Here is a 25,897-nt window from a genome sequence, read left to right as displayed (position 1 = left end):
AATTTCAGAATTGTAGGAATAAATACAAGATTCTGAAAGTCTCCAGATAGGAAAGTTAGGCCTCAGACACAGGATCAGAAATCAAAATCATATTGTGTTTTTCAACAATTATGTCATCTGGCAGAAAGTGCAACTAAAATTCAGAGGAAATCTGATAACAGATCTCAACTTTTGTATTCAGTCCAACTATACTTCAGGTACATAAGAACAATAAAACTCTTTCCAGCCAAATTACTGAAAACTGTTCTCTCTCTTTTGCTCTCTCCCATGTAACTTGTCTTTGTTAACAAAACTCTCTTAAGCAAATTTATGTGCTTACAACTAAATGTCTCTGAGTTACCTTTGATATCATTTACTAGCTAGAGAATACTGGTACCTCCACTTTTGTGTAAACCTCAATGTTTTAAATCTACATTTGAAGTTACTGATTTCTTTTAAGTTAATATTTTACCCTTTATTTTAGAACATATTTCCTCTTTTTGGAAGTGCACAACTTCCTTTTTCTTAGCCTCCCCCAAAATGTCGTTAATTATTTAGTACACTGTACTGTCTGTTCTGCATCTTTGACATTTTAATGCTGTTAACACTTAATCTCTTATTGTGCTGTCATCAGTAATCACCAGGGCCATTCAGAAAGATCAGACCTTGGTAGCAGGAATAAACTATCCCTGAAGAGGAGGTGAGATGAGTTCATACGTAGCAAAAATTAAAAACAGGTTTCAAAATTATGAAACTTATCTCCATGTAAGGTAAATTAACTGCCTGATAGTCTTTAAATGAAGACAACCAACATAACATGCTTTAAGCAAAGACCACAACATCAAGGCATCTGTAAACATAAATCATAATATCCAGCATCTAATCAGGAATTATTCAACATGCCAAGAAACAGAAAATATGAACAATAACAAGTAACTGTGTAAATTTTTTAAAAGTACCATGAAGTGACAGAAATGAAGAAACAAACATACAAAGATGTTAAAACACTTTTATGACTGCATTTAGTATTGGCTATGTAAGCACATTCTTCTTTTCAAACTAAATATAAAAAAACCTTCCTTTTCAAAAACTGAACGACACAAACCACTACTGAAAACATATACATAAATAAACATGAAGCCCCTCCATTAAGAGAAATATACTTCTATGCAATTATTGTCTTTATCTTCACCTCCAGGATCTCAAAATTATGTGTCTGTGTCTAAGTCAGATTTGGATATGACCTGTGGTCCATCAATACACATGTAAATTTTAATTTAAGCAAGTCTAACACAGAGAGAAAATATAATAGGATAACCTTTGTTAAAAAAAAATATAACATATAGGCCAGGCACGGTGGCTCACACCTGTAATCCCAGCACTTTGGGAGGCCGAGGCGGGTGGTTTACGAGGTCAGGAGATCGAGACCATCCTGGCTAACATGGTGAAAACCTGTCTCTATTAAAAATACAAAAAATTAGCCAGGCGTGGTGGTGGGCACCTGTAATCCCAGCTACTCGGGAGGCTGAGGCAGGAGAATGGCGTGAACCTGGGAGGCGGAGCTTGCAGCGAGCTGAGATTGCGCCACTGCACTCCAGGCTGGGCGACAGAGGGAGACTCCGTCTAAAGTATTAAAATATATATATATCGCGTATGATAGAACTGTGTAAAAATAAACGTTGGTGATTTTAAATTCATTAACTAAGTCTTCACGCTGTACATAACAAGGACTCGTTGCCCTGATGCTGCAAAGCCAGTCCTTGATAACCCAACCTGGGGATGATATTGGTGAAAATGATGGAGTAGATCTGCTTTCACCTCTTCTATTCAGCATCATGCTGGAGTTTCTTGCCAAGGGAATAAAACAAGAATACGAAAGGAAGAAGTGAAACTGTCTTTATTTGCAGATAACATGATCTTGCATATCATGTCATCCTAAAACATTCACAACAGCAATAAAAATTAGAGGTAATAAACAAGTTCAGCAAGATTACAGGATAAAAATCAATATAAAATAGTAGTAGTGCTTTTACAGACTAGCAATGAACAATCCAAAAACGAAATTTAGAAAAATCTTTGTTTACAATAACATCAAAAATAATAAAATAAAGAATAAGTTTAATAACAGAAGTGGAAGAGTTATTCTGTGAACAATGCAAACCATTTCTGAAATAGATTAAGGAATATCTAAATAAAGGAGAGATTCTGTATTTATGGATTGAAAAAATGAATATTACTCAGTTTGCAATATTCCCAAAATTGATCTGCTGAATCCCATCTGCCTTTTTCATGGCAGAAATTGACATACTTACCCTAATTTTTTAACACTCTTTTAATACTCTACATGCTAGTAATTTTTTTACTTTTATATGACTAGATCATCAGTCATATTTTTCTTTTTTGAGACGGAGTCTTGCACTGTCTCCAGGGCTGGAGTGCAATGGCACGACCTCAGCTCACTGCAACCTCTGCCTCCTAAGTTCAACCCATTCTTCTGCCTCAGCCTCCCAGGTAGCTGGGATTACAGGCGTGCGCCACCACGCCCGACTAATTTTTTATATTTTTAGCAGATATGGGGTTTCACTATGTTGGCCAGGCTGGTCTCGAGCTCCTGACTTCATGATCCGCCCGTCTCGGCCTCCCAAAGTGCTGGGATTACAGGCATGAGCCAGGGCACCTGGCCCATCAGTCATATTTTTCATATGAATAAAAGTCTACTTTTTAGTGAAAAATGATTATTCTCATTCTGGAAAACTGTTATAGCCTAATTATAACATTCAGCATAGCATAACTGATTTGGTAATTCAACACATAATTACTGAGCGGCTGTTATGTTTCACACAAAACTAAGTGATGAAAATAAAAATAATAAAATGTGAGTCTTACCCTCAAAATCTAGACAGCATAATTGAATTATGGCATGGACTTAGAACTCAGTTATCACTCTTAAAATGTACTGGTTATGCCTTTGGGAGGCTGAGGCGGGCAGATCACGAGGTCAGGAGATCGAGACCACGGTGAAACTCGTCTCTACTAAAAATACAAAATATTAGCCGGGCGTGGTGGCGGTCGCCTGTAGTCCCAGCTACTCGGGAGGCTGAGGCAGGAGAATGGCATGAACCCGGGAGGCAGAGCTTGCAGTGAGGCGAGATCGCGCCACTGCACTCCAGCCTGGGTGACAGAGTGAGACTCCGTCTCAAAAAAAAAAAAAAAAAAATTATTGGTTATGCAACCACCTGCAGATAATAAAACCTCTAAAAGTCAGTTTTTCATGTATGTAGTAGGTATTGTCTAGTCACATACAAACAGTTGGAACAGCCCAGAAAAGGGAGAGAGTGTCATGCAGTCTTAAGAGACAGAGGTCGGTGCTCAAGCCTCATCCAGGGTCAGAAGTTGGTCTTTATACGAGGGATCCCTAAATGCCACAAAGCCAGGATCTGTTCTCTAGTTATTTAATTAACCTAAGTTAAATTTCTTGGATGAGGGGTAGGGATGGAGTGACTGCAGTTTAGATTAATTCTGCAGAATGCACTTGAGTGGGTATTGAAAAAACCAGTTTTTCCATATGCAGATTTCCAGTTAATCTACTAGTCATAAGCTAATGGATCCTGCCATTTTTCATATCTGACATTTCTATGTCCTATGACAGTTTCACAGGTAGCTAGGCTCTCCTCCATTATTTCCCTCTGTATGGTGTTGGCTGCATTTTTCTCTGATTTTACTTCTTCATCAATGATCACATCTCCATCTACTCTCCATTTTCCAGGAATTAGTTGAAATTTTTCATCAACTAATAGGACCCTGAGCCTCTGTGTTATTGTTTTAGACTAACAAATTTTTATTCACTTAATTCAATTTTAGTGGAATTTTAGAAGAAATAGGAGATAAAATCTATGTTTGCTATGTTGTATTCGATGGTAAATTTCTGAACACCTCATTTTAAAATTAGTTTTTTTTCTTTTATGTCATTACCTTGAATTATTTTAACAGAGTTATTTCTGTTTCTTAAATATATATTTTTTAGTTCAGAAGTCCTCTGCATAATTCATGTTTTACCTCAGTTTAATGTTAATATTATAAAGCATACAGGAAAGCAAATAGCTTTCAGAATTTTTAAGGTATTATCTAGACAATACAATGCATTTAGAGAGGAGGATAAAAGACATAGGGCCCCTTTCTGTAACTTTCATAATAAAATCCCTTCTTTTTCTTGTTCTGTTTCCCAAATAGCTATCCTACTTTGGAGAAGATGCTGGAAATTCAGAGTTTCCGCCAGAGAATATATGCCTGAACTAAAAGAGGAAGTGGCCTACAGGAGAAAATGGTGAGATATCTTCTGTGGTATTAATAAAAGTTAAAAGCATTTCAAGTTTAGGCAGAAAACTAACTGAAAAACGAGAACCTACTGTATGGTTAGTAATTTCTTCCATGTCATACAAGTATTCGAGAAATCTGCTACCTTGATTAGTAAGACTGAACGCATTGGTTTTGTCATTTATTCATGGAGGAAGTCCACCACCCACTTGGGGAGCAGAAGGAAATTTGCCATCTCAATTTACTTAACTTACCAGAAGTTTCTTTGCAGAAATATGATTGTCCCTTCAGTGGGACATCATTTGTGGTCTTCTCTCTCTTTTTGGTCTGTGCAATGGCTGGAGATGTAGTCTACGCTGACATCAAAACTGTTCGGACTCCCCCGTTAGAACTCGCATTTCCACTTCAGAGATCTGGTAAGCTGGATTTAGGGTGCCTTTGAGAATTAAGATTTTACTAGTTATCTCCTTTATTTCTTTCTTATGTCTCTAATTGCCAAACTGAAAAGAGGAGATTGGATTCAAAGCAAAATTCATTGAATGCTAAGAATAAGAGCGAATGTTTTTAATGAAGCAAAATGTCTGTTCATAAAATAAATTGCCACTTTGGTTTTAATATGTAGAACTTTGCTTCTGTTTTCATAGCCTTTCTATTTCTTGATTTCTCGTGATGAATGTTTATATTCACACAGCAGCTTCTAGCGGGATCACCCCTTTCTGCTCCACAGCTTTGCTCACTCTCATTCAAATCTGACCTTTTAACATAATGTGATAAATTCATCTCCACTGGGAAAAATACCTGTGGCAATTTACTCATATTGTTATTTATTCTTTTACAATATCAATAGGATAAAAATGTAAACTTAAGAAAACATGAAATGTTAGATTTAATTTTATAAAGTCTGGAATTAATGACTAGGTAATTGAATATTTCTGGAATCAGAGGCGATAAGCATATGCCTAAACTTAACATGGTGCCTTCATCACCAAACCCCCTCAAAAATTATAGATTTTCATAACCAGTGTCTTTTCTATTCTTTGAAGTATTAAGGAAATTTCTCTGTCTTGTTACATTTCCATTCTCTGCTCTAGGGTAAGAATTTTTGTAGCATAGAGTTTATGTAGGTGTTTTAAATAATTTAAAGTTCCTCCTTTGTATTTGCCCTTGTGGAATGAATCTGCTACTTTGTTTGTTCGTATTTCCAAGGAATGTATTTCTTCTTTATATTTTCATAAGTTTATAGTTATCAAAGGAATCTAGTGTGTGTCCTTTTCTGGTTGTAAAAGCATCTTGTTTCTTATTTTAAACCTTACCTCTCTATTTTACCCAGCAGAGGCTAACTTGCTTTCTTTTCTTCCAGCTTAGGCACTTTCACTTCCTATGAAATAGTGAAACATAATTTGAAAAATAACATGGACTAGAACTGCACTCTCATTCCCCTATGCTTCAAAAATGTCCTGTAGTTAGTTTCTTTTTCTAGAGGTTATTTTACTCAGTTTAAGCAACAAAACCAGTATTTTTGATTCTGCATTCCAGGGTTTAATTGCCTTTCTGTCTATGGTTTGAACTTTTATAAATAAAACCTTATTCTTTTCCCAGTTTAGGGATGTGGGGCAACATCTTTTAATGTGATCTAGTTCAATCTTAGAATGCTAAAAATGAGAAAACGAACTATATGAAGATTAAATTACCTACCTATAGTCATGTTTATGACCAGAAGTCAAATATCATATTGTTCTTGTGCTGTATATGTGTGGGTGTTAGATAAACGCAACTTTTGTTCTCATGTGTCACTTCATCATCGAGGGAAAGAGCTGTTGGATAGATTAGATTTTTGTTGTCTTACATGCAGAGTCCTACACAATTGTTCCTGATCTCTTCTAACCTCATACCTTTCACTGATTTTGCTCTGGCTATTGGCCTTTTCTTTTCTCCTAAAGGTTGTCATATTCCTTACCATTTCAGAGCCTCATAAAATGCTGAATCTTTCTACATAATCTATTAATCTTTGCGTTTCTAGCACCTCACACCGTACTAAATATAGAGCAGGAAATTAACAGATGCTTGATAAGTAAAATAATTTATAAATGGCTGAATAAATAAATGAATCTCATTAGACGATGAATGTATATATGTATGCTCATTGGTTCTCCAGGATGTAAAGCATAAAGGAATGTCATCAGGAAGCTTAGCAGGACATCAGTGAGAGTGTGTGTTTGAACTGAGAATATCCCAGAAATTTATGCTTTGCTTAAATCTTACTTAGGGGGCCTAAAAGAATGATCAATATCTTTTATGTTAGTCTTTTTATGAAATCTGAAATTTTATTCTACTAAATTTAGGGATCCATAATTTCAGTTCGTCATATTAGTAACATGTGTAGTGGCCAGGCACAATGGCTAATGCCTGTAATCCCAACACTTTGGGATGCCGAGGAAGGAGGATCGCTTGAGCCCATGAGATTGGTACCAGCCTGGGCAACACAGGGAGACCTCATGCCTACCAAAAATTTTAAAAATGAGCATGGTGACACGTGCCTGTATTCACAGCTACTCAGGAGGCTGAGGCAGTAAGATTGCTTGAACCTGGGAGGTGGAGGTTGCAGTGAGCAGTGATCATGCCACTGCACTCTAGCCTGGGCAACAGAACAAAAGCCTATCCAAAAAAAAAAGAAAAGAAAAGAAAGAAAGAAAAAGAAACGTGTAGTGACATCACCACATTCTTTCTGTGACTGACTTGACTCCCACAATTTTGACTGTTTTGTCTGATGAGTGAAAATATGTGGACTTCTTTTAATGTTTTGAAAATTAACAAATTCCTATTAAAGATGTTTTAATTAATAGCAATAATAATCAGCACATAAAACAATGCACTCAATAATAATCTACCAAATAAACTTCCATTTAGTCTTGATATGATTATATTTCAATGTCAGCTATTTTCAGTACTTTCTCAGTGTATTGTGTGTTTAGGTCACATGTCTAGTGGAAACAATGTACTGTAACTTTTATGTACCAGAGACTGTTGTTTTAAACTTTCAGCCTAAAGCTAAAAGTACAACTTCTTTTATTTGGTTTATTTATTATCTTTTGAGTACTTCAGATGCAATGAGAAGTGTGGATACTGAAGGCAGCGCTAGTCTGGTAGTCAAGAGACCTGAGGTTAGCTATCAGCTCTGCTCTCAAGTAACTGTGTGACTGTGAACTTGAATATCCCCATTTTAACACGTGGGTATTGCGTTAAAATAATCTCTAACATTTCTTTTATGTTTAAATGTGTGGTTTTATGGAATTACAATGCTATATCACAGGAAATGGATACATTATATAAGAGGAGAAACAGAAAAGATCAGCTCAAATAAGTGGGTGCTGTCAATAAGCTTATTAGAGAATCTTGAGGGTTTCACAGTCTTATATAAAAACCCAGAGACACAGACAGTGATCATAAGTAAGATCAATACTGGGGAATATAAACAGTGAAACCAAAAGGAAAAATTCATATTTATTCAAACCGGAGAATACTCGCATATGTGTGTTTTGTGTGGAAAAAAAAAAGAAGCTGGGTCTACATATTTCGAAGGAAAGTAACTCAGGAACATGATAGGTGAGAAAGTTTATTTGGCCCTCTCCTACCTCTTACCATCTAAGGAGCCACCTGCTGGGTTTACTAGTGAAATCTATTCAGTTTTGTAGATTCTCACCACCATGGAATTGTTCTTAACGTTGGATGTGCAATCATATTATCCTTCTGGTAATAGTAATTGTACTGAATATTTTGGGTAAGTAATTAGTAATATTATTTATTCATCTCAGGGTATTATTTTTCTCCTAACTTGTTGTAACTGTGTTTGCTATTTAAATGGTTCCTAAACAATATGGTACAACTTCACAAAAAGTGTAAAATTTGATACACAACTAAAATTAGAGATTTTCTATAGAATTTCACCATGTGATAAAATATACATTATAAATTCATCTCAATGATAAAGAAAAGAGATGGCAAGATTAGTTGCTTATTTTATGATCAAGACCATGCAGTGAATTTCCTGGTGCAGTTTGATATTGGGATATACACAGATGTCTCTGAAACCATGTTCAGAAGGAAGCAAATTAAATTATGACTTGTCTTTCTGTGTATGCTTATTCATATCTGCTACTCCTAAGTATCATCAATCTTGTGTCAACAGGTGAGAAATTTGTCTAAAATAAATCAATTCCATTGAGCATTATAAATTTATACTAATGTACTTTGGACATAGCCAAACACAGCCCAACTATTCATATGGCCATTATTTTAATGTTTTATTGAATAAACGCTTGGGGAAAAGTTCTTTACAAATATCTGTAGAACAGAGATGATATACAGATTATATATATTCCAAGTAATTCAGGCTTCCAGATTAAACTAAACCCTAGAAAAGGTCAATGCAGTGTCTATGTCACTGAATCTTAGAGAATTATGTTAGTAATTATGAATGGCATTATCTATTACAAATAAATAAGCAGAGTTGTAGAACTTTAGAACTAGAAGGGACTCCAGAAATCAGCAAAGTCTAGTTTAGATGAGCAGTCTGAAGCCCAGAGGGATAAGTGGTTTAACTACTTTAATGTAACTAGCCAATGGCATAATTAGGGCTATAAAATGGGGTTGGGGGAGCAAAAATAATTAGCATTAAAAATCCCTACTATACTACTTTTCATTATGTTTTAGAAGGCAATAGATTTTCTTGTTACTAAAATAGTTTTTTAGTAAAATAGATTTTTTTGCTACTAAAATTGATGTGTTACTAATAGATTTCAAAGATAAAAATATCTTCTTAAAAAGTTTCTCTAGAAGGCAACAATGTTCACGGATACTCTAGAGACCCAGGACCTGTTTTCAAATCCCAGCTACATCACTAATAAAATTCTTGCATTGGATGCACTATATTATGATGTATATATGTTGAAGGATTAAAAGTATGATGTATCAACATAAGAATTAGAGATTATATATTTAATACATTAAATGAATTAAATATATTCTGAATATGGTATCTTGTGTTAATGCCTGGCAAATGGCAAGCACTATTAAATATTTACTTTTATTACTTTCAGATGTGTTTATGTGGTTTTAGATGGTCAATACTAATAACCTAATATACATTGTTCTGAGACTATAAATTATCAAAGATAATTTCAGTTAAATGGCCAGCAGAAAGACAAATATTTTCTTCGTTGCAGAAAAAAACTACTCTGGGCTAACTCTATCTCATATATGCAGCATTTATATGCAGAATCTCAAAGGAACAAATCATTAACCAAAACCAAAACATACAAAACATCAACCAGGTGACACCTGATATAATTAATAGGCACTCACTAAACACAAATGATCTAAATATGAGTCATATCCAGAGCTGGACATTTTGTCCTTATTAAAGTAATTATGACAGCTCCAGGAAAAAATTCAAGTGCTTATTCTTCTGGTCATATTTTTTCCAATTCTCTTAAAGTTAACATTGCTAAGGTTAATAAGAGTGCAAAGGAGACTCTAAATCTTGGAAAGAGTAGTTATGTTTTTCTCTTAATTTTTAATCATTTAACTTTTGATATGGAATTTCCATATCATTGGACTTCATGGAATAACTACAGACTAATGGTTTTGTGCTTTGTATCTAATTAGAAAAACATGTTTCTTCTTTCATTAGTTGTCTAGTTCAACACTGCATGACATACTATTCATTATCCAATACTAAATTGTATAATGAGCCAAAAGAGAAAAACTGTACTGGGGAAAATAAATCTGGAACAATCACCTCAGTAGGTAATATTAGTTTGTATTGCCAAATTCCTGAGTAACCAAGCATGAACAGTAGCCTTGATTTTCTTTGATGATATCTGAATAGAGGAGAAACTTCTCTATCACAATAGACAGATGGTTTAGATCATTGCTTTTCATGGACTCATTACAATTCTGATAAAAATATTAACATGTAAAGGGCCAAGGCAAAATGAGACAAATGAGCTTATACAATGAGTTTTAAATGAATTTAAAAGTATTTCATTGAAATAATTGTATTTTATTTTGTTTTTTATTGGAGTATGTGCAAGCACAGGTTGGGGTTAAAATTTCTTTCCTCTTAAAATTCATGGTCATTGCAGATGGTTTTTCAATTTTTTAACGTTATTACATATTTAAAAATGTAAATGCTAATTTTGTTAGTCTTTCTTTTGCTCTCTCATGTGAATGTATTTGCATATTTTAAAAGTCATTAGATGGCCTTTGTATTTTCTTAGGTTATTTGATTTTAATTTTTTAATTTACATTTTAATTCTGTATTAAAATATTATATATCTTTTTATAACATCCAGAAACAATTATATTAGAATGACTTACCATGTCCAAATTATAAACTAGATTCAAATTCTGGGGATTAATTAAGAGTTTACATTGGTGTTTAAAGTCTTTGGGAACTTTGATGTTCCCAAGCTCCCTCAACCACAATCTAAAGACTATCTCGTACAATATAAGTTAATATTTTTCTTAACTTTGTGAGATATTATCCCCAAAGCAAAAGCACTTTCTTGTAATCTTTATACCTGTGACACAGGGAGATAATAAATAAAGCTCTGGCTTTAAATGCTTCCAAATCTGTTTTCTTACCCTTATTCTATTGTTATAGAGGTGTAAGTTACCTCTCCTAAGGTTCTACTTTCAATTGATTAGGAAAGTACACCAAATCTAAATGTGTTTATCTTAAAATAACAAAATGGACTTAAAATATGTAAAGTAAAACGTAGTCGATCTATTCAACCACCATTCCAAATTCTTTCTCTAATTTCTCTTTGTTTCCTTCTGGGACTCAAATTAGATGTGCAGTGGGCCTTTGCTTTCTATCCTCCATTTCACCTAACTTCACATTTTGTCCCTGTCAATTTGTGCTGAATTCTTAGCAATATTTTCAGATATATCTTTAAATTCACTAATTATCCCTTTTCCTGCTGCTTTCCTCATCTGCTCTCATTCACTGAGTGTTTAATTTCAATGATAACAGTTTTTGATTCTAGGGATGTATTTTCAAACTTATTGGCTTTTGATGTTTTTTGTTGTTGTGATGTGATGTTTTTATTCTTTTATTTCTTAAAACCATTTAAACATTATTTTTTTATAATACATAGGATTATTTAAATATCTAAAGTCCTTGGTGACCAAATTCATTCTTTGTATTTCCTACTGATATGTTGGCTTGTTTCCTGAAATATTTGATGATTTTTAAAAATTTGGTTGACCTCAATAATGGGATTCATAAGGAAAAATTAAAGATTATTTCTTCCAGAGATTAACTGCATTTTCATCTGTAAGAGGGCAGGGTGTAGCTAATGACTTGGATGTCTTGAGGCCCTTTTTAAAGTTTCAGACTGATGAAAGGCTCACTGATTTATCCCATCACCTTTCAGTAAACCAAGAGCTTATTCTTAGAATCTCAGCACCAATATATAGATTTATTACCATGAAGGGCCACCTTGCCCTTTGAACTCATTTACCAAATGCTGCTCCCCATTCTGCTTCTAACTAAGTGCCTTCCTTTAGTGATTTCCTCATTTCTTACAAAGAAAGCAATATGTTTAACCTAATTATCTCAGGTTATAATTGTCTTGTAGTGAAAACATCTTCAAAGAAACAACAGTGTTGTTTCTCCTAAAGTTGTTTCTTTGCATGCCCTGACACGTTTTATGCCTTGAAGTTCCTGAGCTATACAAATCCAAGTTGCTATTTGACAGACTATAAATAAACTATTATTTATCTATCTTGTTCTACTTTAGAAATCTATTTTTTATATTCTATGATATCAAAATGGTTGTGAAACACTGCTTCCAGGTATCTAGTCTATCAGAGAAGTGAAACTGTAGTTTTTATAGTTTTCATTAAATGTGTCCTAAAATTTTTCAGCTACATAGTTGCTCTATCTTTTGCAATAATTATACACTTACTCAGAAAGGGTTTGATTTAGGTGCATTATATCAGTCTGAGAAAGAACTTTATAAGCTAGGCAACAGTATGAACTTAATTTGTAAGCAAGACCAAATGTTTTTTGAAGATATGTTTCTTACCTTATACTTTTATGCTTATCCAGATGTTTGCCATTTTTTATGTTCTTCCTTGAATATTCAAGTTCTCATTTAGAAACATTGCGCATCAGCCTGAAAAACTTCCTTTAACATTAGCTATAGTGATTATCTGCTGTCAAGGGGTTCTTTTCATTTTCTGAAAATGCCTTAAATTTGCCACAATTTTTGGAAGATTTTTCACTGGATATAGAATACTTTGTTGACAGTTACTTTTTCCTTTGACAATTTAAAGATATTTTTTACTGTATTCTAGCCCCCATAGTTTATAATGAGGATGAGGGATTTTTGTATAACTGCTTTCTTGCAGGTAATGCACAAAAACTGTTTTCAAGATTTTTATCTTTGGCTTTTAAGTTTGACTAACTTATTCATACATATGAATTTCTTAATATTTACCTGCTTAGGTTTTGCTGAGCTTCTTGAAAGTGAAAATTTCTGGATTTAAGCAATTTGGAAAAAATTTCAATTATTGTATCTTCAACTTGTTTTGGCTTAATCTTTCTCTTCTCTTAAGTTTTGGGACTTCAATTCTATGTATGTCATATGTTTCAATATTATTCCACAAGTCCTTGAGGATCTGAAAATTATCCAACATTTTTCTTCATATTGGACAATTTCAAGTTCGCTAACTTGTTTTCCTGTTAAATCTTGCTTTTAAGTATGTCCAGAGACGGTTTTTATATAAAATGTTTTACTATATTTCTCAATTCTAAATTTCATTTGGCTTTTTTCCTACTGTCCTTCTTTGCTGAGGTATCCTATTTTTTCATCGTTTGAAAGCAGATTTTCTATTATGTCATTAAGCACAGTTACAACAGCTGCTTTAAAATATTTGCCTGATACTTCTAACTTCCGCATCATCCTTATATTGAGCTGCATTGATTGTCCTTTTCCTTTAGAATTGGTCATATTTTTCTGGTTTTTCATGTAAGGCATTTGAGATTATATACTATACATTGTAAAAGTTATATCGAGAAGTCTGTGTTTTCTCACATATTCCTCCAAAAAAAGTGAAAGTGTTTATTTTCCTTTCTTTCCTTTTCTTTTTCTTTTTTTTTTTTTTCATGGAGTTGCTGGGTCACCCTGGCTGGAGTGCAGTGTGACATGATCTGGGCTCATTGCAACCTCTACCTCCCAGACTCAAGCAAGTCTCTTGCCTCAGCCTCCCGAGTAGCTGGGGTTACAGGCACACACCACCATGACTGGCTAATTTTTTTTTTTTTTTTTTTTTTTTTTTTGAGACGGAGTCTCGCTGTCACCCAGGCTGGAGTGCAATGGCGCGATCTCGGCTCACTGCAGGCTCCGCCCCCCGGGGTTCACGCCATTCTCCTGCCTCAGCCTCCCGAGTAGCTGGGACTACAGGCGCCCGCTACCTCGCCCCGCTAATTTTTTGTATTTTTAGTAGAGACGGGGTTTCACTGTGTTAGCCAGGATGGTCTCGATCTCCTGACCTCGTAATCCAACCGCCTCGGCCTCCCAAAGTGCTGGGATTACAGGCGTGAGCCACTGCGCCCGGCCAATTTTTTTTTATTTTTTGTAGAGATGGGATTTTGCTGTGTTGGCCAGATTGGTCTCAAACTTACCTCAAGCAATCTGCTTGCCTCAGCCTCCCATAGTGTTGGGATCACAGACGTGAGCCATTGCACCTGGCCAATTTTCCTTCCTTAGCAAGCAATTGGTGTAGTTGGACTTAAATTTAAATCTCTATCTTTGGGGCAGCAGGTCAAGTCTCAGTTCGGTTGTCTTGTTCTTACCATAACCTGGCTTGTGCTTGCATCAGTCAGAGATTTGGGGAAAAAAATTATACACACAAGTTAGAGCACCCCCTCTATGTTTTTTGATTTTATGGAATTGATTCTTCATTTTCAGCATCTGTGGTTTCTCTTAACTCTGTTCTCCGGTTATTCAGGTGAGAAAGGCTGCAGGTTTTTAAATGATGTTTTACTCACTCTACATGGGACTACAATTGGCCTAAGGCTAACAATTGTAAAAATGATAAACTTTTGCCCTGCCATACCTTCTTTGAAGTGTCATCTCCCCTCTAGAATCTGTCTGGCTTTGTTTACTCTTCAATGGCTTCAGGTCATGTGTGTGTGTGTGTGTGTGTGTGTGTGTGTCTGTCTGTCTGTCTCTGTGTGTAAAGAATATTTATTTACAGGAATACTAAATTATTGGTATATCTAGAATACCCTGTATCATCATCTAACTTTGCTGGGAAATATTATAAATTAGAACTAGCTGTTAAGAGCACATTTTTAGATGTCAAGATCCTTTTGTGTGATAGTAGAGATGAACCTATTTGATTTTGGGGGACTACCTATAGCACAAATTTTGCTTGTGAATAACTATACTAGTGTGATATAAACTCCCAACATTTCTGATGTGTTAGTAGACAACTAATTAAAATTTCTAATTTCTATTCTTCCTTTAAAGTTTTTAGTTCCTTGAAGCTTGGATGTTCATTGTTTTATCCTAGTGTCTGGTGCATTTCCTGGCTTATAGAAAACATGATATATTTTTAAAAGGATAAATTAAATGGAAAAAGGATGGATGAGTGAATGAATTAATGAATATACACATGACTTCAATTCTTTTAATTTTTTTTCAAATGTACCCTGGAACAAAGCACATACTTTTTTCAAAGAAAGCTTAGCACATAATATAACCAAATTTGAGACCCTTCAATTAGTATACATTATTAGGATACAGTTTTACATTGATTTTAATTGTTTATCTTCCTTTCTTCCAGTTTCTTTCAACTTTTCTACTGTCCATAAATCATGTCCTGCCAAAAACTGGAAGGTGCATAAGGGAAAATGTTACTGGATTGCTGAAACTAAGAAATCTTGGAACAAAAGTCAAAATGACTGTGCCATAAAAAATTCATATCTCATGGTGATTCAAGACATTACTGCTATGGTGAGATTTAACATTTAGAGGTGACAGCATCCCCCACACTGGCAGTGAATTTTTTGTCCTACAAACTTGGCAAAAGTCTGTGAAAAAAAGTTTCAACTTCATGTGTTATTAACTATACAAATATTAGTTGAATGAATTGTTGAATTACATGATTACCTTTGAGGTTTTTTTTTTTTTTTTCTGGCTAGGAGGAGGTGAAATTCATTTTATATTTTATACCAAGCTCTTCTCTCCAAGGGACCATTGCTTCTTAGCAGATTTCATTTTAAAACTTAAGAAATTGAGTATATGATCTCAGCACACATGTTTATTGCAATGCTCATAAAGGCTGTAGCCAGATATCATGGCAGCTGAAATTAAGGATGATGTTGTGAGAAAGGGAAGGCAGAACAGTATCTCTTACTTAGATTTAGTATTTCCAGAGGATAGCTAACATTTAGCTAACTCTGCCTTAATTTAAATTGAAGTTTTGCTGAATGAAGGTTGGACACTATTTTAAACCTTCTCAGTGATAAGGTCAATGTACATGTTAAATTACAAATATTAAATAAGGGTTCTCATGGGGCTCAGTATGTTAGAATCACAAGCTATGTCAATAGCTCAGTTTCTGCAAACCCTGTGGCTAGCAGTGCTTTGCAAACCTGGTTGAACATGCGCCATCTGAAAGAACTTAGAAAAGGGCAGCTGTTGAGACATCTGAGGGAAGAAGTCCCTCCCGAGTGTCACAGAAATCCACACCAAGAGAAACTAAAAGAGAAGTAAACTATTAATATCTTCAGTGAAACTAGTGTTACCCCAAATGTCAAACTGTAAGGCTCTGTCAGGCGCAGCAAACTATGAGCCAAATCAAGGATGGAATTAGGAATTGATAAGAGACCTTTGTTTGTTCTTCTAGAGCAAATTTTAATGAACAAGAAAGAGGAAGCAGGGAGTAACTAAAAAGCATCTAAAAAGAGTGTTGTCTAAAGAATCAACAATAAATAATAGCTTGGAGCCACTGCGCAATGAATGACTTCACTAAGAATCTCATATATCTCCTGCTCACAGTCAAAGGGAAAAATGTGAAAATGCAGAAAAACATGTCTCTCAGCAAACAGTAAACCAGATTTAGGAGAACGGTGATCTAAGACAACACATTTTAACGGAAACTTACTTCCTCCAGTTTAAGCTTTACCTCTTCACATCATTCCTAAGTAAATATATGAGTCAGACACAATTGTTCCCTTTCAAGAATAAACAAGACTCTAAAAGGAATTAGTGTATGATTTTTGCATAAGCATGTCCCTTTCTAAACATCTCCCAAAAAAGAAAAGTAAAAAACAGATAAAATATGTTACAGAAGAACATTTACTCCAATAAATATAAAATCATTTTCTAGCAATTATTCTCAAGTTCTCAAGTAAGTTAAAGCTAAAGTGGAAAAAAAAAAAGGATTATTAGTCCATCTAGGGTATCCAAGTGTCATCATATGGCAAATAAAATAAGAAGTATGAAGGAAAAAGGAGAAGGAGGGCAGAGGGGCAGGGAAAGAGGCATAAAAAGAAGTAAGGGAGATGTGTGGCTTTCATTTCCATGTTGCAGATATCTCAAAGAAATGCTGCTACCCCTTCTATAATGGAAAATAGCCAAATTAACTTCTCAACATTTTCAAATCCATTGAAGAATGAACTCTGTAGAACAACCAGCTGGCCAAAATCTATGGTGATAGGCACATGTGAGAGAGAGGAAACACATCCTTACTTATTTAGGATAGGCAAATCCAACACCAGATACCAGTAAGAATTCAGCCAGGATAATTGAAAGATGGATCAGGGATAAGTGTAGGGTGGCAGAACAGTGTGAAGCTCCTGGGGTCTGCAGAAATTAGAAAATCCCACCACCTCTCCCAGGCTATTTCTCTACAAACTCCACCAGACTCTCACAGAAATGACTGGAGAGAAGCAGAAATTCTTCATGTCCATTGTGATGCAGACCTGGAGAGAGAAAACAGTGATAATACAGAGGTGGCGGCTGGGCGCGGTGGCTCACACCTGTAATCCCAGCACTTGGGGGGCCAAGGTGGTCAGATCACCTGAGGTCGGGAGTTCGAGACCAGCCTGACCAACATGGAGAAACCCTGTCTCTACTAAAAAATACAAAATTAGCCGGGTGTGGTGGTGATGCCTGTAATCCCAGCTACTCGGGAGGCTAAGGCAGGAGAATCGCTTGAACCTGGGAGGCGGAGGTTGCAGTGAGCCATAATCGCAGCCACTGCACTCCAGCCTGGGCAACAAGAGCGAAACTCCATCTCAAAAAAAAAAAAAAAAAATACAGAGGTGGCATGAAATTCCACAGAGTACCTTCTCCCCTATCTGCTATCTACACAATAAAATAAAAGACCTACTGTGTGTGCTGGGGAGAAGGGCAACAAACATTTCTGCCCTTAGGGAACTGGGGGAACATCGTTGCAGGTGGGAGAAAGTGCCAAGACACAAAATCTGCTCCTGTAAGAGGGGCAGGAATAAACACTGGACCAACGACTATATCCAGGGTAGGGGCAGAGACCTGAGCAGGCCAGGCACTAACGTTACAGGCACTCACTCATTGCCTAAGACTGAGTCATAGTGAGAACAGCCATCACCCCTTCCACTCACTGCCTTGCACTACCAAGATAACATTTTCAGAAAAGGAGTAAAAGAGAATGCTGCTGGAAGAGAAACAGAAGAGAAATAAGAATGTGCCAAGTAATCTTCTCCAAGGCACTGTGAAAATGGAAACTAAAATGCCCAGGATGAAGAAGACATCTTTCTGGCAAACAAATCTCCAGATTAGACACCAGCTATCATTACAGGAATTTAAAGTGTGTGAAACAATGAGGATAATCACAGCAAGAACAAATCACAAACCCAAACCAACTCTTTTTAGTTTGGTTGTATTTTTAGAGACAGGATCTCACTCTCTCTCACCCAGGCTGACTGCAGTGATGTGATTATAGCCCACTTGAACTCCTGGGCTCAAGGGATGCACCCCCCCAGCCTCCAGAAGGCCATGCACCACCACACTCTGCTTATTTATTTATTTAGAGATGGGCATCTTGCTATGTTGCCCAGGCTGTTCTCTTTGTTTTGTTTTTGTTTTTGAGACAGAGTCTCGCTCTTTCGCCCAGGCTGGAGTGCAGTGATGCGATCTTGGCTCACTGCAAGCTCCACTTCCCGGGTTCACGCCATTCTCCTGCCTCAGCCTCCCCAGTAGCTGGGACTACAGGCGCCCGCCACCACGCCCAGCTAATTTTTTGTATTTTTAGTAGAGACGGGGTTTCACCATGTTAGCCAGGATGGTCTCGATCTCCTGACCTTGTGATCTGCCTGCCTCGGCCTCCCAAAGCACTGGGATTACAAGCGTGAACCAACACGCCCAGCCTAGGCTGTTCTCAAACTCCTGGTCTCAAGGGTTCCTCCCACGGCACCCTCATGAACAGTTGCTATTACAGGCATGAGCCACCGCACCTGGCTCTAACTCTTAATGATTAACTCAAACCCCACATTAAAGACCTAGGAGAAGGACCTGTGTGCACATTTCCAAGTACAAAAGCATTTTAACTCAATTCCCACTGTCCTACACAAGATGAAGATGTACAACTTTCAACAAACATGTAAGAGGTATATGAAAAGACACACACACAAAAACCCAAGACACTCTTGAGAACAAGGAGGGACATTCCATAATAATAAAGGAGTTGTATTAATATGCTAGGGCTGTTTCAATAAAGTATCACAGACTAGGTAGCTAAAGCAATAGAAACTTATTTTTCACAGCTAAAGCCTAGAAGTCCAAGATCAAGGTTGTTGGCAGGTTTGGTTTCTTCTGAGGCATCTCTCCTTGGTTTTCAGCTGATCACCTTTTTGCTGTACCTTCAAATGGCATTTCTTCAATGTGTGTACATCTCTGATGTCTCTGTGTATCCAAATTTCTTCTTCTTGTAAGGACATTATCAGATTGGATTAGGGCCCACCCCAATGGCCTCACTGTAAGTTAATTACATCTTTAAAGGTTGTGTCTCCATATAGAGTCACATTCTGAGATAGTGGCGATTAGGACTTCAAAATATGAATTTTGGAGTAGTACAATTCAGCCCATAATATTCCACTCTCTGGGCCCCACAGCCCATAACAAGGGTCAATTATAAATGTGCATGCACCAAGGGAAAGACTGCAGAACTGAAAGGGGAAATGGACAAACTCACAATTGTAGCTGGAGATGTAAACACCTCTTTAAGTAACTAATTAAACTAATAGACAAAAAAAAAAGTAGTAAGGAAACAGAAGAACTAAACAACAATATCAACCAACTAGATTTAATTGACATTATTGGAAACTCTATACGACAGGGAATGTACATTCTTTCCAAGTGCACACGAAATATTCATGTGGATCATATTTGGGGACATAAAAATCTGAAAATATTTACAAATGTGGAAAATATAAATATCATACAAAATGTATATCCCAAATCATAATAAAATTAAACTAGAAATTAATAAAAGAAAGATACTTGGAAAATGCCTAAATATTTAGAAGTTAAACAACAGACTTTTAAATAACGTATAGGCCAAAGAGGAAGAATCAGGGGAAATTTTTAAAACGTATTCTGAGTTGAATAAAAATAACAATATAAAGCATCAAAACTAATGGATTTTAGCTTAAGCAGAGTTTAGAGGGAAATGTATAATATTGAATGCTTATATTTGAAAAGGAGATAATGTAGAATTTATAATCCAAGCATCTACTTAAAGAAAAAAAAAAACAGAAAAAGAAGAGCAAGCTAAACCCAAAGCAAGCAGAATGGAAGACTTACACTATTCAATTTCAGGTCTTACTGTAAAGCTAAGTTCGTTAAGATTGGGTAGAATTGTCAAAGGAGAGATATATAGATGAGTGAAACTGAAAAGAAGGCTCAAAATAGACCCAGGCAAATATAGTCAACTGGTTGTTTTTAACATAGTACAAAGGTAGTTCATGCAAGAAAGCTATTATCTCACTTGTATGCCTAATTACTATTTTCCAGCAAACAGCTATATAACTTAATATGCTAAGTGAATTCAGCTGTAGGTGACTGAGAAGCAAAAGTAGCTTAAACAAGATAAATATTTACTTCTTTTAGTGAATCTAAGGTCCTTTCAATTATAAGGTGTAAGATTAATATCAATTAGAAAGCAAAAATAAAGTTGCCAATTAAACTACTGCAAGTCATTGATAAGACGTTTCCAATTCCAAAACATTAGCACTGGGGGAAAACCTGTCTTAGAACATATGCAATAGGTTGTCTCTCTGACATAATTGCCTGGACTGCTACGGGGTTTCTGCTCATTACGGCCATCATCATTACAGGTGCGTGCCACAACGCCCAGCTAAGTTTTTGTATTTTTAGTACAGACGGGGTTTCACCGTGTTAGCCAGGAGGGTCTCAGTCTCCTGACCTCGTGATCTGCCCGCCTCCGCCTCCCAAAGCGCTAGGATTACAGGCATGAGCCACCGCACCCAGTCTTGTTGAACTAATTTTCAAACTAAGCTATTTTAAAACACAGAAATACTTCCAGGAACAATAATCATACAGGATTTGCTGGGTAGAGGGATGGACACTAGAATACTTGACATCGTTCATGCTGCTAATGGTTCACCAGGTTCTTAGGATTCAGACCCTGCTGGAGCTGTGTCAGTGCTCTGGTTTACATCCCGTTCACAGAAGGACATGGGGGTGTGGTTTACTCCTCATGTGATTCTAAGATGGAGTCTAGCAAGTGATTCTAGGATGGTCCCATAATAATCCATTCAGTAGTTTTGCCTCAAATGTTTTGGGAATGATATCTCATTATTTTCTTTCTCCTCTCAAATCTAGAAATCCAATCTTTTTTGACATATGCATATAGAAGTTCCTAGACTTCAGTGCTGAGGAGACAGAGGCTACAGGCATCCATATGTCTGTGTCTGGGGTCTTCTCAGGAAGAGGCCTCTGATGAAGAGAACAAAGCTCTGCTTGATATCCCAGCTTGAGCAAGACGGATGGGACAAGTTCTTGGCAGCCACCAGCCGCCAGGAGATGGCTGAAATAGACAATCAATTTCCAGGATATTGGGAAATTCAAGACCAATCAATAGAATTATCTGGAGATAAACTCTCTGGGACAGTGTTCATCAAGTTGCAGTGCCCTGTTTGAGTCAGAGTCAGTGTTAGTCGGAGATACAGTGAAGTCTAAGGAGGATGTGGAAGAGTGATTGGTGATAGCAGATAAAAGAAAAATGAATCAGTGGGATAAATGGAGATGACCAAGTTTGGCGAGAAGACAATACTATGAGAGAAGGTGTCCAGAGACAGAGTGAGACACAGATATAGGAACAGGATCCTAGGCCTTCCTGCTCCAGGAAAAGCATGGAAAAGGCAAGTTGTGAGGGCAGAAGACAGTCCCACAAGAATATGAAATTCAGTCATGCAAAGGGCTGGGAGGGCAGAAACACAGTGGTGAGAGTGAGCCAGAAAGGAGATGTGGGGAGCAAGGACTCATGGCAGAGAAGGCCCTGGTAACCAAGATAAGAAAGTCAACTGTGAAGGTGAACTAAGAACACATGATGGATGAGTGGAAACCAGGGGCCAGAAAGTCTTTGAAGGCAGAAGATACAAGGCAATTTGTGGGCAGGAGGGAAAAAAGTAGTGAAAATATGCAGGCCAATGTCAGAGGGGCCTGTGATGGCAGAGAGGAGGCCAATGATGTGAGTAAAAGGAGCGCTGCAGGAACCGGACCCAGTGTGACATTATGAGAAAATGAGAAAAACTGAGATGGTGAGGGAGAGTCAGAGCCAATATCGGAACCAATGATGAAAGGCCTCCAAAGAGAGGTCAGGATAAGAAGATAGAATAAAGGCCAGAACTGGAGAGAGCTCAGCAGTGGGTGGGGATGGCAATTGGACCTCTGGAGTGTCAGCTGGGAGAGTGGATGCTGGAGGTAGAGGAGGAAAAAACCAAAAATTTGTGAATGAGAGCTAGACCTGTGTGGTAAAAGCTTCCAATACTTCTTCCCACACAGAGGACTGCCTTCAGTGCATACATCAGGTCACTGAGGTAGGACAAGTTAAGACAATCTTTTTATTTTATAGCTATTATGAATGCCTAGGGACTCCAAAGAGAAACTTTGTATAGTAACACCCAGTACAAAGTATGTAATCCAGGAAGTGACCAGCCCGATGTGTGCTATGACTCCTTTGAACCTCCCATGATCACAGTCCTTGAAGTAAGACTAAGAACTAGTCGTTCTCTAAGTGACACAAGTAAAGTAATAGCTAGAACAGAAGAAAAAGGGGTCCCCAAAAATGTAACCTTAAAATTTGATGCCTGTGCTGCTATTAATAGTAAACAGCATAGGTTAAGATGCGGTTCTCTAGATTAGAAAAAAAGTTACGCAGCAGAAAATAAGTACATCTGTCAAGAATCATATTTATGTGAGATGTGTCAATACTTGTCTTGTGTCATTCATTTAGGCTACTTAGAAAGAAGATAAAAAAGATCCTGTTTGGCTCCAAAAAAGGAAAAGTCAGCCCCTCCTGCATGAGGGGGAGCTGCAGCCCTTTAGAATTGATAATCACAAATCCCTCAGACCCAAAGTAGAATAAAGGAAAATATGTAACATTAGGCATTGATAGAAAAGGACTAGATCCTAGTGTAAATATCCTAATAGAAGGAGAGGTTCAAAGATGCTCTCCAGAACCAGTATTTCAGACTTTCTATGATAAACTAAATGTGCCAGTACCAGAGACTCCAGGAAAAACCGGAAATTTGTTTTTGCAGTTAGCCAAGCATGTAGCCCAGTCTCTAAATGTCACTCCATGTTATGTTTGTAGAAAAACTGTAATAAGAGATCAATGGCCATAAGTAGCCCGAGAATTAGTTCCTACAGACCCAGTTCCTGATGAATTTCCAGCCCAAAAGAACCACCCTGACAATTTTTAAGTTCTAAAAGTCTCAATTATTAGACAGTATTGTATAGCTAGAGAAGGAAAAGGATTCACTCATCCTGTAAGGCAGCTTAGTTGTCTTAGGCAAAAGCTGTATAATGATACCACAAAAACAGTTACATGGTGGAGTTCCAATTACACAGAAAGAAATCCATTCAGTAAATTTCCAAAGCTGCAGGCTGTTTAGGCCCACCCAGAATTCCACCAGGACTGGATGGCCCCCACTGGGTTATACTGGATATGTGGACACAGAGCTTATGCTAAGCTGCCTGATCAGTGGACAGGTAGCTGTGTAATTGGCACCATTAAGCCATCTTTCTTCTTACTGCCCATAAAAACAGGTGAACTTCTGGGCTTCCCAGTCTGTGCTTCCCGCGAAAAAAGAAGCATAGCCATAGGTGATTAGAAAGATAATGAATGGCCTCCTGAAAAAATCATACAATACTATGGACCCACCACTTATGCACAAGATGGCTCATGAAGATATCAAACCCCCATCTACATGCTCAACCGAATCATACAGTTACAAGCTGTTTTAGAAATTATTACTAATAAAACCAGTTGAGCTTTGACTGTTTTTGCCCGGCAAGAGACTCTTATGAAGAAATGCTATCTATCAAATAGATTGGCTCTCGACTACTTACTAGCAGCTAAAAGAGAGGTCTATAAGAAATTTAACCTTACTAATTACTGTCTACACATAGATAATCAAAGGCAAGTAGTTAAAGACATAGTTAAAGATATAACAAAACTGGCACATGTACCCATGGAAGTGTGGCACGGACTCAATCCAGGAGCCATGTTTGGAAATTGGTTCCCAGCAATAAGAAGATTTAAAACTCTTCCAATAAGAGTAATAATAGTAATAGGAACTTGCTTACTGCTCCCTTGTCTGACACCTGTATTTCTCCAAATGATAAAAAACTTTGTCGCTACCTTAGTTCACCAAAATGCTTCAGCACAAGCATACTATATAAATCACTATCGATCTATTGCACAAAAAGACATAAGTAGCAAAAATAAGAGTGAGAACTTCCCCTAATAAAAAGTGAGAGTCTCAAATGGGGGAAATGAGGGAAGAGAGAGACCCTCTCATGTTGTTTTATATTGTTTTATACTCAGTACCTGTTTTAAGAAAAAAACAACAAGAAAGTAAAACCAAAGACAGGCAGCCCAGCACCAGGCCCGAAACCAGGCCTGGGCCTGCCTGGCCTAAACCCATTAGTTAAAAATCAACTCATAACTTAGAAACCGATGTTATTCATAGATTCCAGACATTGTATAGAAGAACACTGTGAAACTCCCTGCCCTGTTCTGTTTCTCTCTGACCACCGGTGCATGCAGTCCCTATCATGTACCCCCTGCTTGCTCAAATCAATCACGACCCTTTCATGTGAAATCTTTAGTGTTGTGAGCCCTTAAAAGGAACAGAAATTGTGCATTCGGGGAGCTCAGATTTTGAGGCAGTAGCTTGCCGATGCTCCCAGATGAATAAAGCCCTTCCTTCTCCAACTTGGTGTCTGAGAGGTTTTGTCTGCGGCTCATCCTGCTACAATATAGTTTTTGTTTCTCATATAGTTATTAATTTGTCTAAACATTTCAATAGATGGCAGGGTCCTTTTTAGTCTTCTGATTCTGGGTTTTATTAATAGTTGTACTTACATAAAAAAGCTTTATGTAATTGTATCAATCGATTAAAAAAACAAGTTGGCAAAATTCAGCAACCATTTATGATTAAAACTCTTGGAAGCCTAGGAATAAAAGAGAAATTACCTTAATTTGTTAAAGACTACCTGTAATAAACTACAGATAACCTCATATTTAATGGGGAAAGATTTGAATGCTTTCTCCCTAAGATTAGAAAAAAGGCAAGGTGGCCACTCTTGCCACTTTTATTGAATATCACAATAGAAGTTTTATTTAGTGCAATAAAACATGAAAAATAAATAAAAGGCATACAGATTGTAAAGAAAGAAATAAAACAGATCTCATTTGTAGATTGCATTGTTCATGCTTGGCTAAAGCAGAACAGTATTATGGTGCAACAGGCACTAAAAAGAACTGTAGGAAGATGTGAGTTTGGAGAAGTACATGGGAGCCTCATCATATAGTAACTTGTGAACCACAGGGAAACCTTCATGTTTTACTGAGTGAGATAGGTAGTTGAAAATTTGCCATAAAGACTTACATCGTTAGACTTACATTTTTATAAATTCATTCTAAATAATGTGTGCAGAATAGACTATGGGGATGAGGAGATAGGTACAAGGACACTGGTCAAGAGCCTATCACAATAATCTGGTGAGAAATGAAAATGGCTTAGTTTGGGTTGGCAGCTATTTTTAAGGTAGATATATCTTTACCTTAAAAGTAAGCTATAGGGTCTTGCTATGTTGCCCAAGCTGGTCTTAAACTGGCCTCAAAAGGTAGAGAATATCTGGATATACTCTAAATTTATCTAGATGTATTGGATAGGTAATATGAAATGAAAATCAACTAGTAAGATGTATTCGATAATGATAATACTGAGGGAGAAGCTTGCATGAAGTAAAGACTAGGCTTTCAGCTTGAGTCATGTTAAGTGTAAAGTGCC

General features: G+C 36.8%; 2 protein-coding genes across 2 annotated transcripts in view; one reads left to right on the top strand and one right to left on the bottom strand.

Moving 5' to 3' along the window:
• Nucleotides 1-1,860: 1,860 nt before the first annotated feature.
• LOC134806925 (C-type lectin domain family 2 member D) overlaps nt 1,861-25,897 on the bottom strand; it is a 78,875-nt gene continuing 54,838 nt past the window's right edge. Inside the window, exon 5 of the mRNA XM_063786312.1 lies at nt 1,861-4,729. Within this exon, the coding sequence (XP_063642382.1) occupies nt 4,699-4,729 (31 nt within the window). The 3' untranslated portion in view covers nt 1,861-4,698. The remainder of the gene's footprint in view (nt 4,730-25,897) is intronic.
• Nucleotides 4,355-24,816, top strand: CLECL1 (C-type lectin like 1). The gene is given in 4 exon segments (XM_063786329.1): nt 4,355-4,547; nt 4,550-4,709; nt 15,154-15,323; nt 21,198-24,816. Coding segments are annotated over 4 exon segments (507 nt in total). The 5' UTR covers nt 4,355-4,388; the 3' UTR covers nt 21,216-24,816.

This window comes from Pan troglodytes, chromosome 10 (assembly GCF_028858775.2).
Source record: "Pan troglodytes isolate AG18354 chromosome 10, NHGRI_mPanTro3-v2.0_pri, whole genome shotgun sequence".
In the NCBI taxonomy this organism is placed as follows: domain Eukaryota; kingdom Metazoa; phylum Chordata; class Mammalia; order Primates; family Hominidae; genus Pan; species Pan troglodytes.
The sequence above is the reverse complement of the archived record's forward strand: the minus strand, read 5'-3'. Positions and strand labels throughout refer to the sequence as shown.